Source organism: Natator depressus, chromosome 21 (genome assembly GCF_965152275.1).
Source record: "Natator depressus isolate rNatDep1 chromosome 21, rNatDep2.hap1, whole genome shotgun sequence".
Lineage (NCBI taxonomy): Eukaryota > Metazoa > Chordata > Testudines > Cheloniidae > Natator > Natator depressus.
The window spans coordinates 9,594,634-9,612,030 of NC_134254.1; the positions used below are offsets into that span (position 1 = coordinate 9,594,634).

Sequence of the window (17,397 nt, forward strand, 5' to 3'; positions counted from 1 at the left end):
GCTATCACGTCTCAAGTATGTACCTTTTTAACTCTTGCTGTTGAACCAGAGTGCAACCCCTATGTAAACCCAACTACACCTCTACTCCGATATAATGTTGTCCTCGGGAGCCAAAAAATCTTACTGCATTATAGGTGAAACCGCGTTATACCGAACTTGCTTTGATCCATGGAGCGCGCAGCCCTGCCTCACCGGAGCGCTGCTTTACCGCGTTATATCCGAATTTGTGTTATATCGGGTCGCGTTATATCGGGGTAGAGGTTTACGTTTACATTTCTCTCTGCCTTCTGTAGGAAGGCTGAAGTTCTCAAGGGAACATTAGTGTATGGGGCAGAGATTCCTAGGAAGTTCATTTTGCCCCACATAGTACAAGTATCAGCATGCAAGTGTTCTGAGAGAGACCACATATGAGTGGGCTAGGATGAAATAAAGTGGGCTTAGTATTAAATGCATGTATAGGTTTTCATCTTTACTTTTCATCTAAGGTATTTATAGACTGCTAGTCATTGTGGGGTGTAAGTGCCATTCTGTTTCCACATCTAGCATTGCTAAACAGCAATGAACAAAGCATTAATAGCATATTGAATCTAGCAGGCCAGCAAAAGGTAGTCCATTACTTTGTCGTGGTCAGTAAACTTCAGCTGGAACATCAGTCCCCCCATCCTTACAATAACTATCAGGTCTCTTTCTGCAGCATTTGGTTCAAAGGTTATAATTCTGCTGATTTTAGAATCTTATACTGAAGTGCTCTACCATATACTCTTAGTACTTGTATACGTTTTACTTCTGATCCTAATTGATTTATTTTTAGGATGCCCATTACTATAGTAACTGAATGCCGGAGCAGGAATTCTAGCATGAAGTAGAATCCCTAATAGAGATCATCTTTTTATCCATGTAATATGTGGAAACCCTTCTCTGTTCAGAAGCTACTAACAGCTTGTGTTGTGTGGGATTCGTTACATAATTGATGGAGCTCTGCAAATCCCCTTCTCTAATCTTTAAAGATGTTACTCTCCTCCTTTTCAGTTGAAAATGATTGAATCTTTGCAGATCATGAATATCACACTCTAATTGGCTAGAGGGGTCGCAACCTGGTGATTCTGTCCTTTCACTCTTGCGTGTATTTGTAACACCTTAAAAAACAAAGCCCACATGATTTGTTGACTGCCCTTTTGTCCCTTGTAGAGTTGTTTTGGGTATAGAATTGCTGTAGCCAAACACGGAAATAACTTTAAAGGATTGAGTTTGACAAATAGAAGCTTGGAATATTAGATCTGTAAACAAGCATAAATATGTACCAAAAATATGTGCATGGATTTAGGTTTTTGTATCTCATTTATATTTTGTCTAAATCTGGTAACAAACACAAACAGTAAATCATTAGCAACTATTTTTGTCTGCTCTGCACACTGCTGGTTTCTTATCACTATTCATGTCCTTTGTATTGAAGGCTTTGGCTAGGGTTTGGTGCCCGTGGGACACTGACATGTAAAACTGTTGGCCATACTTGTCTTTTTCCACCTCTCTTACCCTCCTATGGTCTGCTGTCCCTTTTGATATTGCTTGGTGCTGGTGATACAAAAACCACGGTGAGTCAGAAATTTAGCTGGAAGTATGAACCCCATCTGATTCAGCATCTTGGCTGACCAGCCTCCCTATGAGCTTTCCACCCATTCTGTGTAGACTTTAACTGGCAAGTCACATGCCCACATTTTTCTGTTCCCCTCACACTCATGCTGGCTCTTGAAATTTCTTTGTACCTGGGAATTCCCTCTTCCTACTGCACTGTACTTTTTCAAGTGTGAAACATTTCATGGGTGGGTTGTAAGGCCATGGTTCTTCCCCATCAGATTAAATGTAGTAGCCCCTGTATGGAGAAGGGGATGGGGGTGGAGTCATGGCTGCTGTGAGTTTCTGCAGGGGCTACCAATTTATTTAACTCCTTTGCCCTTCCCAGTTTTGTAGCATGAGCATCTCATAGGCCAAGGGGAGAAGATAAATACTTGAGGCATTCAGAATGTCACCAGAAGACTCCAGCATATTTCCTGTAACAGTCTAGAACCCCCACATTGAGCTTTGGATTATCTATACATGGTGGAAAATGAATAATTTTGTTTTCTATAGACTTATGTGTTTGTCTTTGAAAAAGGTCCTTGGCATTTATAAGACATACGCTTGCTCAATACATTTATCGAACTTGCAGCTTTGATCTAAAGTGGGGGGGGGGGGGTACGCTAAAGCTGCCCCTGCTCTCTCTCCTGCCAATCCACTGAAGTCCACTGCATTCATATTGTTAAGCACAGCACATAGCCTTCTCCTGTCCTGCTAACAAAGACAGTGCAAGTTTATTTTAAAAATAAAAAACAAAATGCCTAAATGTAGTCCGATTCCATCAGGGCCATGTCTGCTAAAGGTTTTTGTTGCATTCTGCCTGATTCAAAGCAGCTCTGAAAAGCTGAAGGCGTGTCCCAGATGTCCAAGTCTGTCATGCCTGTCTCTCCACTGGGTGACAGATCTCTTACAAGCTGGCCCTGGAGAGATGAGAGAGAGAGACACGTTACCAGCTTCCGATGTTTCAGGGCTTTGTTGCTCAAAATTAGTTATGCACTCTTCAAGCTTTGTGTGTGGTGGAAGGGATGACATACTATAATAGTGCCCTCCTCTGATATTTTTCTAGGGGACTAGAACCACTCCTCCTCTTTCCAGTTCCGTTAGATGTGCAAACATCACCCATCTAGAAAAGAGTGGTACGTTCTTGCTATATCTAATGACCCTCCCTTTTGTTTCCTAATGAAAAGTGATTTGGGGCGGAGGGGTGAAATTCCGAGAGATACTGACAAGTCCCTGCGAGGGAGAGCGCTCAGTATGCCTCTACATGCCCTATAGTGGGGACGATCACACTAATGGATTGCTAGCTGCAGTGGGTAAGGTACTACCTAGGCGAAGTTCATGATGCTCATGTACTGTCAGACCGAGGGGGAGCTGGAGTCACAGATGGCAGTGACAGTACCCTGAAAAGCCTCTTTCTGCCTTAAGATGTGACACGAGTCTGTCTGCCATTAAAGCAAGAAGCTAAATGAGCAAACTGAAATCCTCACGGTCATGGGTGTCAGTGCAGAACCTCTGATAACTTCTCTTCGTAATACAGGAAGTTCTCTTGTATGTCCTCCCAGGGCTCGAAGGCCTTTGCCTCTCCTTCTTCCTGCTCTGCAAAGTTCTGCCAGATATACTCAAAGTCTTGAGGCTTCATAATCTTCAATTTGCATCCAGATGCCTTCAGCTTCTTCAGGGCGGCCTGCATCTCCGGCTCCTCCCACATGAAGAGGCGGCTTACCAGGATGGAGAGGCGTAGGTTCTTGTTCTTCTGCAGTACCTGGGCTATCCGGTCAGCACAGGGCACACAGGGGCTGGAGGAGACATACCAGGTGACGTTGTAGCGCAGGTTGGGATCGCATGTGGGCAAGATGTTGTTGAAGAAAGCATCTTCGGCATGGGCTGCTGCATGCTCATCCTCCAGATACCCCTGAAAGCTCCCCGGCTCTTTGCCTTGGATCTCCACAACGTAACATAGGAAGGTCTTGTTCCTGCCTGAGCTGTATTCTACGTTCCTGAACTGGAATTTGAAAAAGAAGGCGGGGAAGCGTTCCCTATGGAGAGGGGGAGAGCAAGAGAAATGCCTCAGTGTTAGAACATACCCTATAATAACACACAGCCTTTAAACAGCAACTCTCAACCAAAGCTCTCGACAAATGTTAGTCAAGCTGCACGCCCACCCTGCTGCTCTCAGAGTGGAAATAGAAGTACTATCTTTTACAAATGGGGAAAACAAGTCAAAGAACTTGTGACTTGTCCAAGGCTCCCAACTAGTCAGTAGCAGAACTGGAATGAAGAATTAGGGCACTGGACAGGAACTCGGAAGTCTTGGGTTCAGTTCCTCAGCTCAGCCACAGACTTCCTGTGTGGTCTTGGGCAACTCACTTAATACCCTGTGCCTTGGTTCTTCACCTGCAAACTAGGGGCTATATCTCCTGCCTCACCTGGGTGCTGTAAGGATGAAAAATTGTGAGGTGCTCAGACAGTCTATATAGTCATCAAGGCCATATAAGTACATAGATAGGAATAGAACCTTGGGGTAGTGGCTCCCCGTCCCATGTTGTCTCTGCCTGGCTTCTTTGGGTTGTGTGTGACGCATCCGTCCACCCTGCGAATCTCGGTATATTCTCTATTAGAGTATTTCAAGACCAGTCAGCACAAGGAGTGACTTTCTTAAAGCTACTTCGGTGTGTTATTTGAATGTTTCTTTTTTTATTGCTGCAGGAAGCAGGATACAGGGTACAGGTCTGCTAGAGCACTTCAGATCTGAGCTGCACACCTGCCATTCTAATGTGAAGCCTCTCCACAGCTCTGCCAGTGCCCTTTAATGGTAGCCTACAGTACCCTTACAGTCCAGAACTCTGGTCTGTCAACTCTTCTCCATCTAGACTGACTTTCTTCTGAACAGAGGCAGATGACTGGCTAGTATTAGCATATAAATGGCAAGCTTCTGCACACACTGACGCAAGCGTACTTCAGTCCTGGCGGTTAGCCTGCTGTTCTAGTTCTGGTCCTCTAACATCAACCGTGCTGTGGTTTTGTTGAATGTGGATATAGGAGACTAAATCTAGCCCTGGTATAAATAGGTGCGTCTCCCCCTGAAGTCATTGTGAACTGTTCCTCCCCCAGTTTCCAAATTTAATCTCAGTGATTTGTCACCGCTGAGATGAGTTTGCTTGTGGTCGTTTTCCAGAACAGGATGTTCTCTGGAATTGTTTAGGGGAGTTATATTTAGTTCCCTAAAATGTTGTAGCCCTGGTACCTCTGACACTCCCCATTTAAGAGGGGAGGGATGACATTCAAGATGTGACCATGATCTCCTGTTTGGGACCCCATTTTGCTAAGGGCTTACATACACCTAGTCAAATGACAGCCCAAACCCTGAATATTTTATAATGTAACTTAAAGTTCTAGGACTGCAGTTCAAATACTCTGCTTCACATTTCCCAACAGTGCTGCTCCATGGGTGCTAGCCACAGTGCAAACTCTGCTATATACCGGCTGCAGGGGATTAGGGCACTGTGTTCTCTAATCCTCCTCAGAGCCAGTCTGCGCAACACAGTGGTTAAAATGGTGGTGGTTGCCAATGAGGTGTCTGTTGCAATCGCTGGTGGTACTGCCTCAGTGTGAAGAAAAATAGTAAGGTAGACAAGGCCTCTCCGTTTTGACTGAGGAGCAAACAATTCCTCCTGTGTGGAAGATGCTTTGGTGACAGGGCAGTCATAGAGGATTATAAATATAGTGAGGCCAAGCACAAGCTGGAAAATGTAGAACAGGCAGAGATTTGATTCTAGTATTGAAAACCGCTGAATATATTTTCATTCAAAATATGGGTAAAAAGGAAGAACACTTGGGTCCAGTGCCCCTTGGAGTCAATGGAAAGGCTCCTGCTGACTTCAGTAGACTTTGAATTATGCCTTCATTGCCTATTTTCGTGTGTAATCAAAAAGAAAGGGCCAAAAGGATCAAGGGCTTGTCTAGACGAGGGAAATTTGCATTGATGCGGTTATACCAGTTCAAACATCTAATGTAGATACGCTGCCCAAATGTAAGTTCCGTTGTGCCCTCGTGCAATGCGTCTACATTAGGAGTTTTCACTAATACATATCATTGCAAATTTCCCTAATCTAAGCAAGCCCCAACAGACCAAGCAAAGTGACCTTCAAAATTCCTCCTCTTGACAATACTTTCTCCTTCTTTCCCCCTACGAAGATTTAAAGGTACCTCATTAAGAGCCTAACCCTGTTTCTTTGTAAGTAAACTGCAAAACTCCCACTGATTTCATTAGGAGCAGGATCAGACCATAGTGCTTCCCTCGCATGGACTGGGTGAAAGTCCTACTCTCTCATTCCTTGAGTCTAAAAAATTTACATTTGTTTGGTAATAGCAAACTTCATGACTTTTTACCTCTGAGATAATTAGTGACTCCTTTTAAAAATCAAAAGGTTCCACCCAGCACAAGCCATCCTCCCCTTGTTTCAAAGGTTTGCAAAGCCAGAAGACATTATTTTACAAGAAATTAACATATATTTATTTAAAAATTTAACAGATATAATAGTTGCATACAAATTCATCCCTGATATAATTCTGTTGACTTCAGTGAAGTTACAGCAGGGGTGAATGTCTCTTTATCTTTTAATGAGTCATTTAATCTGTGAGGGCCAGATCCAAAAGCTCTTAAAGTCAATACAAAGACTCCTATTGACTTCAGAGTGCATTAAATTGGGCCCTCCAACCAGACCTTAAATAAAATCTCTTCCCTATCATGTACTAGGCTGGCTGGGATTACCTGGGATGTTAAACCAAATCTGTTTTCCTAGCAATGTGGAATATACACTAGATCACTTTATTTCCAGTAAAGAAGCCTGTAAACAAACCTCGAGAGACTATCTAAGATTGTTCATGGCTGGCTGAGATCTTGGAAATCGAAACCCTTGCTCATTATGGGTGCAGAGAGTACTAATTCTTGAAAAGGGATTGGCTTAAACCCATCTCAGTCAGAGCAGGTTGAATATTCCAGCACAAGTATGTCATCTAAACATCTGTAGTGGGAGAACTTAAATCCTTGTCACAGGACTTGTAGTCCCTGTTCTCAGCAATCAAAAACTGTTCGAGTTGTCTCTGACTCTATGGCTGTGATATCTATTAGCAAGTGATTCAGCAGGAAAAGAGAAAACCACATGTACCATAAGATTGTACACACTTTAGACCTCTGCCAGTGCATGGTCTGACCTTTGAGCATTTCAGAAATGTATAATAGTAGGTAATTATGATACTTTGCATTTCTATAGCATCATTCATCTGAGGAGGTTACCAGCACTTTACAAACAATTCGTTAAGCCTCACAATACATCTCTGAAGTAGCTAAGTAAAGGGGCCAAATGGTAAAGAAGTGGCTGGTTCTCAGGAGACTTGGGTTCTAGTTCTAGCCCTGATATTAAGTTGCTGTGTGACAAGGAACAAGTTATTAAACCTCTCTAGGCATCAGTTTCTCTGTGTGTAAAATGAGGATGATCCTACGTATCCATTTTTGAATGAAAGGTGTTGTATAAATGTTATGCCAAACCAACCAATAGAACCCAGGAGCTATGGTCTCTGGTTATATAGGGCCTACACAAAAGCAATGTTTCATGCTTCCTTCACTGGCTCTGTAGCAGCCATTCAGTAACAAAACTGTGTGGGGCTCATTGATGACAATGGCACAAGGATTCTCTACTGGACCTATCCTGCTCTGTCATGACTGGAGCCTACCACAACCAAGGAAAAGGGGAAGGATTTGCCACTGCCTGTCTGTGCTAGGGATTCTCATTTTCTCCCCAGAGGAATGTAGTGTAAATTAATGTATCAGTTTGAATCCCATGAAGTTGTTACAGCCAGCTGAATCTCGCTGTAACATTGAGAAAAGGATTTTAATGTTCTTAAGTGTAAAGAGCGAATCAGGTTGCCAGCCCCATTTGCAAAGCATAGACTTCTTGGGGCTGTAGGGCAGCAGCATCAAGCACTTGGCAAGGGTCATAAAATATCCCTAATCCAAGGTTGACAATTGACATGCTTGAACTGTACACAGTGTAATTGAGCACACATGCTGGGGCATTTGGAGTTGTAAATTCTCTCATTAGCCAGATAACTGGCGCTCTCTGCTGAAATTTTATAAATAACTAGAAAATCCAAACTGGGATCACATCCAACAAAGGCACAAAGAAAAAGATTCCCATCTGCAGTCCCAGGACTTCCAAATACAATATCTTACACATTAGGGTAAGTTTGCTGGATTTTTCAGTTTCTTCTTGAGAGTCCTCTGTGATCTCCCTGTTTTCTTCCTTTGCTTTCCCACTTCTCACCCTTAGGAGCCCAGCACATCAATAATAATCCCAGGTAGCCATATCTCCTGCTGGACCTCGTCGGACAGCAAAAGGTAGATCTTTGGGAGCAATCCTCAAATAGCACAGTGATTAGTAAGGCATAAATACCTTGGGTTTTATGGTCTGAGCTCAGTTCCTAGTGGACGCACAGTTCCCCGTCCACATCATGAAAGCCACCATAACAGCTGGCACCAATTGTTCCATTTGTTGTCAGTCTCAGTACAGAGGCCAAGGAGTAAAGACCTTTGGTCTCATGATCTCACCCTGAGAGCTGGTCTCCAGAACAGAGATGAGACCCACTGGTGGGGGGGTGTTGGGGAAACTTTCACCATTCTTGTCCAAAGTTTACCCCTCCTGTGGATAGTAATGGACAGAGGATAGTCCCCGAAGAAGGGCAATCCAGCTAGGCCTGGAGTCTCCCGGAATCGGCATCCATCTCTCGGTGACTACTGGAAGCAATCCAGGAGATTTTAATAGGATAGTTTAAGAAAATGACATTGTCATGTTGGGGGGGAAAAAAATCTCCCGGAATAGCTTCAGTCAGAGTTGGCAATCCTAAATCCAGCACCTCTGACTGGGCCTCTGTAACAGCCATCCGATGTCACAGAAATAAAAAAGTACCTTTGAGGCCACAGGGCCAGATTCTGCCTTGTCACACACCATGTGCAGTAAGTTCACTAGTGCAAAATGGGTGTAAAGTGGAATGGTAGCATTGTACGCCCACTCAGCATTCACTTTATACTGGTGAATATCATGACACTTGGTAGGATTTTCAGAAGCACTTTGCATTGGTCCAACTCTGCTTTCATTGAATACAATGGTACTGACTTAAAAATCCTACCAAGGGCAAGATGGTGGAGAATTGGGTCCCGAATGTGGCCTGCTATTTTTAAACCATCAAAAATGACAGAAGACTTTTAAAAGACATTGTGAGACCAGAAAACAAAATTATTCTCAGGTGAAATCCAGAGAGAAAAACAAGTATTAGAATTTAGGGATGGAGCAATTTAATGTAATTATTTATATCAGAATATCCATTATAGTCAGCAAAGTGACAAGTCAAAATGGCGTCTTGTTACTCAACATGTTTGCTCGTTGTGTATCTTTGAATCACATCTGCTGATTTTTTGCACCAAAAGCTTTCACTCACTTTAGCCCTGTGTGGAGGCAACACAGAGAAGGGGGAGAGAGCCAGAGTATATCCTGCCTTATGCATCATCATCAGAATTGACAGCTGAGTTCTGATGGTAGAATCTTTCTTATTAGTGATGATATAACAGGGCAGAAAGGCCCCAGTTGGATTTTCAGTTCCCGGATTGAAGTCTGTGTTAAAGGCTGCTGGAAAATAATCACATTTTGGTTTATTAATTGAGCACGTAGGCCTGGCAACCTTGGGAGAGAATAAATACAGAGCTAGACCATAACATTTTTACAATGGCACTTTTCTGGTTAAGCCACACTTTAAATTATGTATGGTTGCCTCTAGATAGTACAGTGCCAGGCATATTAGAAATGCTTAGGGATGGTAGATTAGACAGACAGATTTTCCTAGCCACGCTTTTCCCTCATATGTTATTAATGTATAATCATTTGTCCATTGATTAATCATCATTCCGTGCTTGTATTAGCTGTATGGTTTATTGTATTGGGATCTTATAAGGATCCTCTTGTAGGCTGTGATTTTTCAGAAGGGCTCAACACTCAGAACGTGAGCCAGATTTCCCATAGAGCTCATCACCCATTTAGACTCCTAAATAAGTGGCCAGATGTTTAAAAGACCCCCATGTCCAACATGCTGAGCTGTTTGGAAAATCTGGCCCTCAGTGTCACAGTGGGAGCTGCTGAGTCAGTGCTTAATTTGTGCCAGGGCTGAGCTTGGCGGTTCATAATCATGCCACCTCTGGGCTTTGCGGCATCAGTTATGAATATAAAGAAATGGCTAGGGCCCCGGCACCTCTTTCATTACAAATTAAGTGCTGTGCTGAGTACTTTTGAAAACTGACTGATGATCTGGTAGCTAAATGTGAGCGGGGCTCTTTCGACAGTCTGGCCCCAGGGATGGGTGCTGAGCCCGAGAAAATCTGACCCCTCATTTGAAAATCTAGCCCATATGATCCATAGCGCAGGCAGAACACAGCAGTGGGTATTTTTCAGGGCTGATTCTAGAGTCCCATTATTGGGGGAGCAAGTGGGTATTCTGGGTCCCTATTTAAAAAACAAACAACCTTCCAGGAGTCATGGGGCTCATTAGACCCGTGGGAAATCGTAGATTTTAAGAGTTTAAAAAGTAAAATTTGGCAACCGTGCCTGTATTTTGCTGTGATTTACAATTCATATAAAGGATGAAGGCTCTCCAATCTGTGGCTGTTCCACTGCTTAACGCTGGATTACTTTGTACGTATTTTGGCCTTTCTGACAATAATTTGGAGCCCTTTGAAGATTGTTTGGGGAGGGTGGGTGTTGGGGAAGCTTTCACCACTCTTGTCCAGAATCTACCACTCCTGTGGATACTAATGGACAGAGGATAGTCCCCAAGAAGGGCAATCCAGCACCTCTGTAACAGCCGTGCGACTCCACTAAAGTCAACAGTCTCCTTTGCTTGCCCCTCTCCACCCACCCCATGAGCTCTGGGGCCGGTATTTTTCCTAACCCAGCAACAGAGGAACTTGCAAACAAGACCCCTTCAAGAAATCAATATTTCTTCAAGGGCCCAATTCTTCCACCCTTACACTGAGTAGTACCTTACTTGACTAGTGATCCCACTGAAACCAGTGGGACTACTTGCATGTTAAGTGACTTGTCAGCATTGGCAAGAGAGAATTGGTAGAATCAGGCCCATAAATGTATCCAGTGAGTTACACGCTGATCAGAATCCACCCTACACTTAGGCAGTGAAACTCTCTTCACCAAGCAACTTTACCCTAGCCACAGGTTCAGCTGTAGGAAGAATTGCAACCTGCACAATATAAGAAAAGTTCCAAAAATCCCTTTCCAGACTTGCACTGGCCCCAGATTTCATCCTTATTTAACCAACATTAAAACTTCAGGCAGAGACCTCACCCTGGACAGACTGTGTGAGAAGCTAAGTGGAAATGAGTCATCCTGGCTTTCTTTACTCACTGCCGCTTTAAAACTAAACTCCGTGCACTGAGCTCTCTTACCCTCTCACGATTTCAAAGGGCGGCAGTTTCTCCAGCTCCTTCTTCTTCTCCTCAGGCTTCTCTGCATTTTCAGGCTGCTCCTCACCATTCTGAGTGTCGCTGGGCTCCTCCTGGTTTTCAGCCATCCTCTCGGGTGCTGGTGCACTGGGTTCAGACCACAAGGAAAGAGAGGGAGCAATTTTTCGAGACCAGTGCAGGGAGCAGAGATGGGGGTGGGGGGTGGGAAAGGGAGTTGGGAGTTCCAGTCCTAGACGCAGTTGTTGGGAGCTAAATATGGAACAATGCTGCAGTGACAGTGACTGGATGGGGTGACAGAATGATCTGACAACTCTCAGATATCATCACCCGCCCTCGCTTTTGTGAAGGCCTTTTATCAATCTCCCTCGCTCCCCTTTTGCATTTAAAACAAAGTGACGAATTCACCATGGGCGGGTTAGGGCATGGATGGAAAACCCAGGAAGTAGAAGTCACCTATTTATCCACAGGCAGGACAGAAAACTGGCAGGCTGCAGGACTGGCCTCTTTCCCTCCTGCCCTGAGTTGCCAGCATTCTATCATCCTGCCCTTGAGGAACCACTTCTAGAGTGGGCAGGAAGGAGCAGGAAGAGTCCCTGATTTCTTTTATGTAAAGATCACCCTGGATAATGGATGGGGCTGAGCCACACTTCAATGTGGCCCCCTGCAGACATTACAGCTGGAGCCCTCCCAAGAGCCTGAAAATTACACCCTCTGCAAACCGTGCTTTTGTGGAGCGGGCACTGAAAGACGGGGATCCAACAGGGGCGAAATCCTAGTCTCATCAAAGCCAATGGCACAATCCCCACTGATGTCAAAGGGTCCAGAATTTCAAGTCAAATATTAAAGTCAGCCGTGTACAGTTACACAGAGGAAATATTTGGGGTGTAGGGCTGGGCCAGTTTACACCAGCTCAGGATCTGGTCCTTGTTCCCTACATTTCTCTCTCCTTAGACTGTAAGCTGCTTGGGGCAGAGACCATTTCTTCTTGGATGCGTGGAAATCGCACTGCAAACAAATCATAAATAATTAAAAGACTTCTCAGTTATTCCTTGGTTTGTTTACACCACCTTTGCGAACACCGGATCAGTAATTGCATCGGGTGGAAGGCAGTCTAGAGACTGGAAGTGGGAGCCTATGGTGGGGTTGAGGATCAGGTTGGAGTTTGTGTGTGGGGCCAGGAGGTTGTACTGTAATAGATCAGGAGTAAGCAGCAGTGGGATTGGGAAGTGGGGTCTAGGACTGACATGTGCAGTGTGTGGGAGGTAGAGTATGAGATTGTTCAGGAGAAGTTCTGAGGTGGTGTTTACTGTATTTTGCCTGAACCAGGTTAGCATGGAATCCAGCTATCCTAAAAAGACCACGTAGAATAGCATTAGGGGGTTTATAAAGTTTTTATTGATACAAGTTTGGGATGTCTGTATTGCTCTGCAAAAGTGGGGAACCCAGGGCTTGTTTGGGTTTCTTGTAACCTCTAGAAAGGTTTGTTTTTTTCTGTTGAGGATGGCGTGAAATGTTTCCAAATTTCACAAAAAAATCTCATTCTGAATTTAAAGGGGAAATTGATGCAAATTCCACGTGCTTCTCACTTAATCGAGCTTGAATACAGATTAATCTTTGAAAACAGTTCCTGACATGCCTCTAGGTTGAAAATAAATAAGAAGCATGAAGCTGCTGTGAATTCACATTTTACTCCTCCAGAGCCAGTTGGAAATCAAACCTCCAGCATCTTGACTGCTGTGCTAAAGGTCAAACCCATAATGACAGAGGTTCAGCCAACCAAGCTATTAAATATTAGCTCTGTATTCAAGGAGTAAGTGCTGTAAGTTTGGGGAGGATACACTGCATTCTGCATACATATCAAAGAGGCTGAATTTCTGCTTTCAGTGTAATCTTAATTCAACTTTAACCACGGTGTTGCATTCAGTGCCTCTGTAATTTTATGGTGCCACACATCATGACGGATTTGGACCATTCACACTTGTTCAGTTATTTTTTCTTATTGCACATTGTTCAGTTTTTGTCCCTTTACTAACAATGATCTTTCCTTTCTATAGCATCTCAAAGAATCCCAAGGGTCTTCCCAACTCCCCACAGGCTGCACCACTGAAATGCAGCTACTTCTGGGGCAGAGAACAGCAACCACCCTGCTGCACCAACACTGTTTGCTGAAACTTGGTGAGTGGTAGTTGTTTATTTGATGACTGACACTTCTGGGGTGGATTGTATTGTGACAACACGACACTAAGGGATTTGAGAAGTTCTGAGACAGTCTGTCCATGGGATATATATAATTTTTCCTATGCTTTTTTTTAAAGCTTGGAATACTTTCCTTGGCTAGAGGGTAGAGTATTGTTTTTCCTCTTGACTGGTAACTATGTTCAAATTCCAGATCCCTTGTCCAGTCATTCTCACCTTTGACATTTTGGGGAGAGATTTTGGGGATGGGAATCCTCAGCTGATGACTGACTGCTCTTTCCTTTTCTCCTCCCACCCTCTAAACAAAAACTCCTGTCCTCTCTTGTATCCCCCAACCCACTGCCTCTATTTCTGGGAGATCTCAACAGCTAGATTAATCATGGTGCCACTACTCTTGCAGTCTTTAGCTTTCACTGGCCCAGCCAAACTGCAAAGATCAATGCGAGCTCTCATCTAATCTCCGGAATGTGCTGCTGGGATTCTGGTTCCATCCAGCCTTTCCCCAGCTGCTGCACAGTTCCATCTAGGGCAGTGCACTAAGTAGTCACAACCCCCACCAGTCTGTGCTTGGGCCAAATATGTAAAGGAATGCCAGAGAGATGCTGTCAGTCTGACATTTGCTTTAGAACTGTAGGGGGAAAAGCATCCATCGGTCTGGTCCAGGCTTTTTGACCAATGGATAGCTCCCCAAAAGCGTGTGTGTGTATACGTGCGTATGGGTGCATGCCTAGTGACTGCACATAGTAATGTCATGCTCAGCACAGTAATTTATTTTTCCTTCAGCTAGTCAAGAGAGGGAGACTTGGGCCTGGGTCCAGCAGATGTGCAGTTACTGTCATTACAGGCTGGAGGAACAGGGAACACTGCAGGTCAAGGAGGAGACACGCACGCAGAGCTGTGGGGGGTACAGGCCAGGACAGGGAATGGTTGCTGGACAGTTGTAAGTGGGGACACTAAGGTGACACCCAGTTCTGGATAGCAACTGGAGGTTTGATCCTTTTGGCTTTTGTGGGTTTTGTCTCAGACTTTTAGAGCTTTGCCATTAACTTCAATGGGAGCAGGATCAGTCCCTTAAATTCATCTGACAAACAAAATTCTTTGTCTTTTTTTCCCGTTTATTAATTTCTCATGTGGGGGAAAAAATATAATAAAACACACCCAAACCCTTTGACCTTTCTCCCATTCAGATCCTTTGTCAGTAGCCTTCTAATCATGAGCATTTATTTTCTGAGGTTAAAATGTGTGCACGTGGCTCTTATCCTATGGTGAGCACACAGGGGGCATCATCTACCAATGCTGAAGCCTCCATTCCAGAGGGATACTCGCAAAGGGTCAATTCACCTGTCAGAGAGCCAGAGGGTTATCCATTTGCATTAACAGGAGTCAGGTGCTAAGGGTTTTGCGTCATATTTGCAAGAAATGTGAGAGAGCAAAGGAGCCATATGTCAGATCAGACCATTGGTCCATAACTCCAGTATCCCATCTCTGGCAGTGGCCAACATCTGATGTTTTAGAGATAAACAGCTTCCAAGTCCACACACATAATGCAGCTGGCCAGTTGTGCAATGCCACACAAGTTCCTTCCTGACTCCAAGCCAGGGATCAGCTTCTGCCCTGAAGCATGAGATTTAGTTGCTAGAATTTTAGTTGCATAATTACAAATGTATTTATAATCTGATCATAACATTATCCAGCATTTTGAAGGGGGATTCAGGAGTCTGGGAATGGAGGAGAAGAGACCTGGCTGCAAAGAAGAATCTTGCTAGGGAGTTCATTGCATTCCTAGGCCAGAGAAACATTCCTTGGCCGGATCCAAGAGTGAAATAAGACACTGGCTGTATTAGTCATAGCTGGGACGTGTTCTTTATTCCAAGGTGACAGCTGATGGCAGTAACAAAACATCTCCCTAGATACATTGTTTGGCAGTGATCCTCCTCCTGTTTTTCCAGCTGTAACTACCGTTACTCGATAAATAAATACCCCCCACCGACAGTGATGTGCAGAGCCAGCTTTCCTTCTCTCAGCCCCCTTGGCCCATCAGCTGTCTGCTCCCTGTCTTCCTCCCCTCTTCAAGACCAGGCCTCATACTGCAAAGATTTCCAAAGGGTCCTTGTCATAGATATAGTCTAAAGGTAGGGATAGATAGAGAGATTGGAGGGAAAGAAGGGGGAGCGTTTCCCCCTATAAAACCTTTTAGCTTTGTGCAAGAAGCTGGTCCCAGTGCATTTCTTCGGCTCCACACCAGACAACTGGTATTAATTGTCTCAGGAGAGAAGCCAAGATTTGAATCTAATCTTATCTATTGTCATTTTGATATCGTGCCTATCACCATGTTATCTAGGCATTATATAAAAACCTTTAGATAGATAGATAGATGAATGTATGGCAAAGAGCTTGCACTGGTGTTGTCAATGCTGTACTTGTTGGACCATGTTCTGCTCTCAACTAGGAAGATGCAACTCCCTGTAGTTTCAAAGAATGTTGCACCCACGTAGCAGAGAGCAGAATCTGATCCTTTCTACAGATGCATAGAGTACTTCAGTCTCCAGGGATGTCTATTCCATTGCAGGCTTGGAAGGATTCATTTTTTATTAGTAAACACCAATTTCACCATACACACACAAACCAATGAAAAAACTGCCTCTGATAATAATTGAAATTTACAGATCAACGGAGTAAGAAAAATGCTGCTTGAGCTCTTATTAGTTTAAGGATATTTGTACATTTTGACATATGATGGTGACAATTTGTGTTTTAATGGTTATAAAGCTTTAACTTTCTGAATCTTGTCGACTGCCATTAAATAATTATTGTCTGACCCCCCCCCATTTTCTGACTCCGCCAATAATTTCCCCAACTGTGAAAACTGAAATTCATAAACATTTTAAAAATGCTTAAAAGCCATACAATTGTGCCGCTGTGAAAATGTAAAATGATAAAAATTGAAAAAAACATTCTTAGAAATAAACATTGATATTATCCCGTCAAAATTACAAAACAATAAAATAAAAGTTCGGCCAAGCATATGTAGGTTTCTGTATTGCACTCATCACTGTGTAGGTGAGCATCGTCCAGCAGGGCATTGAACAGTGTGACTACCATCTGTCATGTGTTTGTCCTTTTGTCCTCTCCAGAGGGGAAGAAGTGTGTGCAATGGGTGGAGAATTTTTGTATATATATAAAATACACACACACACACACACACGTTTCAGAGTAGCAGCCGAGTTAGTGTGTATTCACAAAAAGAAAAGGAGGACTTGTGGCACCTTAGAGACTAGCACGTGTTACTCTGTGTTTAGAGAAGTCAAGGTCAAAGAAGTGCACCTTGCACTTGGAGGAGAAGTGATGGGGTTTGTCTTGGTCCTTAGTTCCTATGGGAGTTCATTCCATGTTGGATCATATTAAAGAAGTTCTGTATTAAAATCACAAATGAGTTTGATTCCCCATAGTTTAAATTCCAGGGTATTACTAATTAAGAGGTCTCTTGGTTTTTGGTACTGTTTCTCTCCCTCTGTGTGTGAAACTTGCAAGCTGCTAATTGCGTTAGTACATTCTAAGACAGAGTCTGTTCTCAAAGCAATTCACAGAGCGAGAGACTCCAAGCAATACTCTAACAACAGAAACAGCACCCAGAGACTCCCCGCCCTTTTGTTGTATTAACAATTGTGATTAAAATAGAGAGAGAGGATGTATGTGGATGGATGCTTGGTGTGGATAATAACTGAATGATCAGGGAGGTGCCAGCCTAAGAATCCAGTGTCCATCGGCTGAAGAAGGCGTCAAGTGGAAATAACCAGAGGACCCCCGGAGGGCAGACTGGAATCCACCCAACAGCCTCAAGAATGGGAGACCCAAAGAACAAGATAACATCTGGCAGCACGGAGCCGTCAGGAATGTGCCATCTGCTGATTGATTCAGTAACAGCATGATGAAGCAATTCCCACAGACTGGCCTAGGAAGAAATTCCTATAAAAAGAGACTCTAAAAAGTGAGAACTTTGGGGGTCTGATTCTGCAAACCAACTTCCAGGAGCATCAGATGAGCATCTGACAAGGCCCTGCTCC

The 17,397-nt window shown here is 43.8% G+C and overlaps 1 protein-coding gene across 1 annotated transcript; it reads right to left on the minus strand.

The window, feature by feature from the left end:
- Positions 1-1,158: 1,158 nt before the first annotated feature.
- APOBEC2 (apolipoprotein B mRNA editing enzyme catalytic subunit 2) lies at positions 1,159-11,473 on the minus strand. The gene is made up of 3 exons (XM_074936175.1): positions 11,120-11,473; positions 3,102-3,650; positions 1,159-2,534 (listed from the first exon to the last, which is right to left on the minus strand). The coding sequence occupies exons 1-2, from the start codon at positions 11,242-11,244 to the stop codon at positions 3,113-3,115; spliced, it is 663 nt and encodes a 220-aa protein (XP_074792276.1). The 5' UTR covers positions 11,245-11,473; the 3' UTR covers positions 1,159-2,534; positions 3,102-3,112.
- Between the last annotated feature and the right edge of the window lie 5,924 nt (positions 11,474-17,397).

Bases quoted from the DNA above. Each gene is read 5' to 3' on its own strand.
- APOBEC2 (XM_074936175.1), bottom strand. From the start codon at position 11,244: ATGGCTGAAAACCAGGAGGAGCCCAGCGACACTCAGAATGGTGAGGAG. The intron at 3,651-11,119 runs GTAAGAGAGCTC...CCCTCTCCATAG, and splicing joins CCCTTTGAAATCGTGAGAGG to GGAACGCTTCCCCGCCTTCT.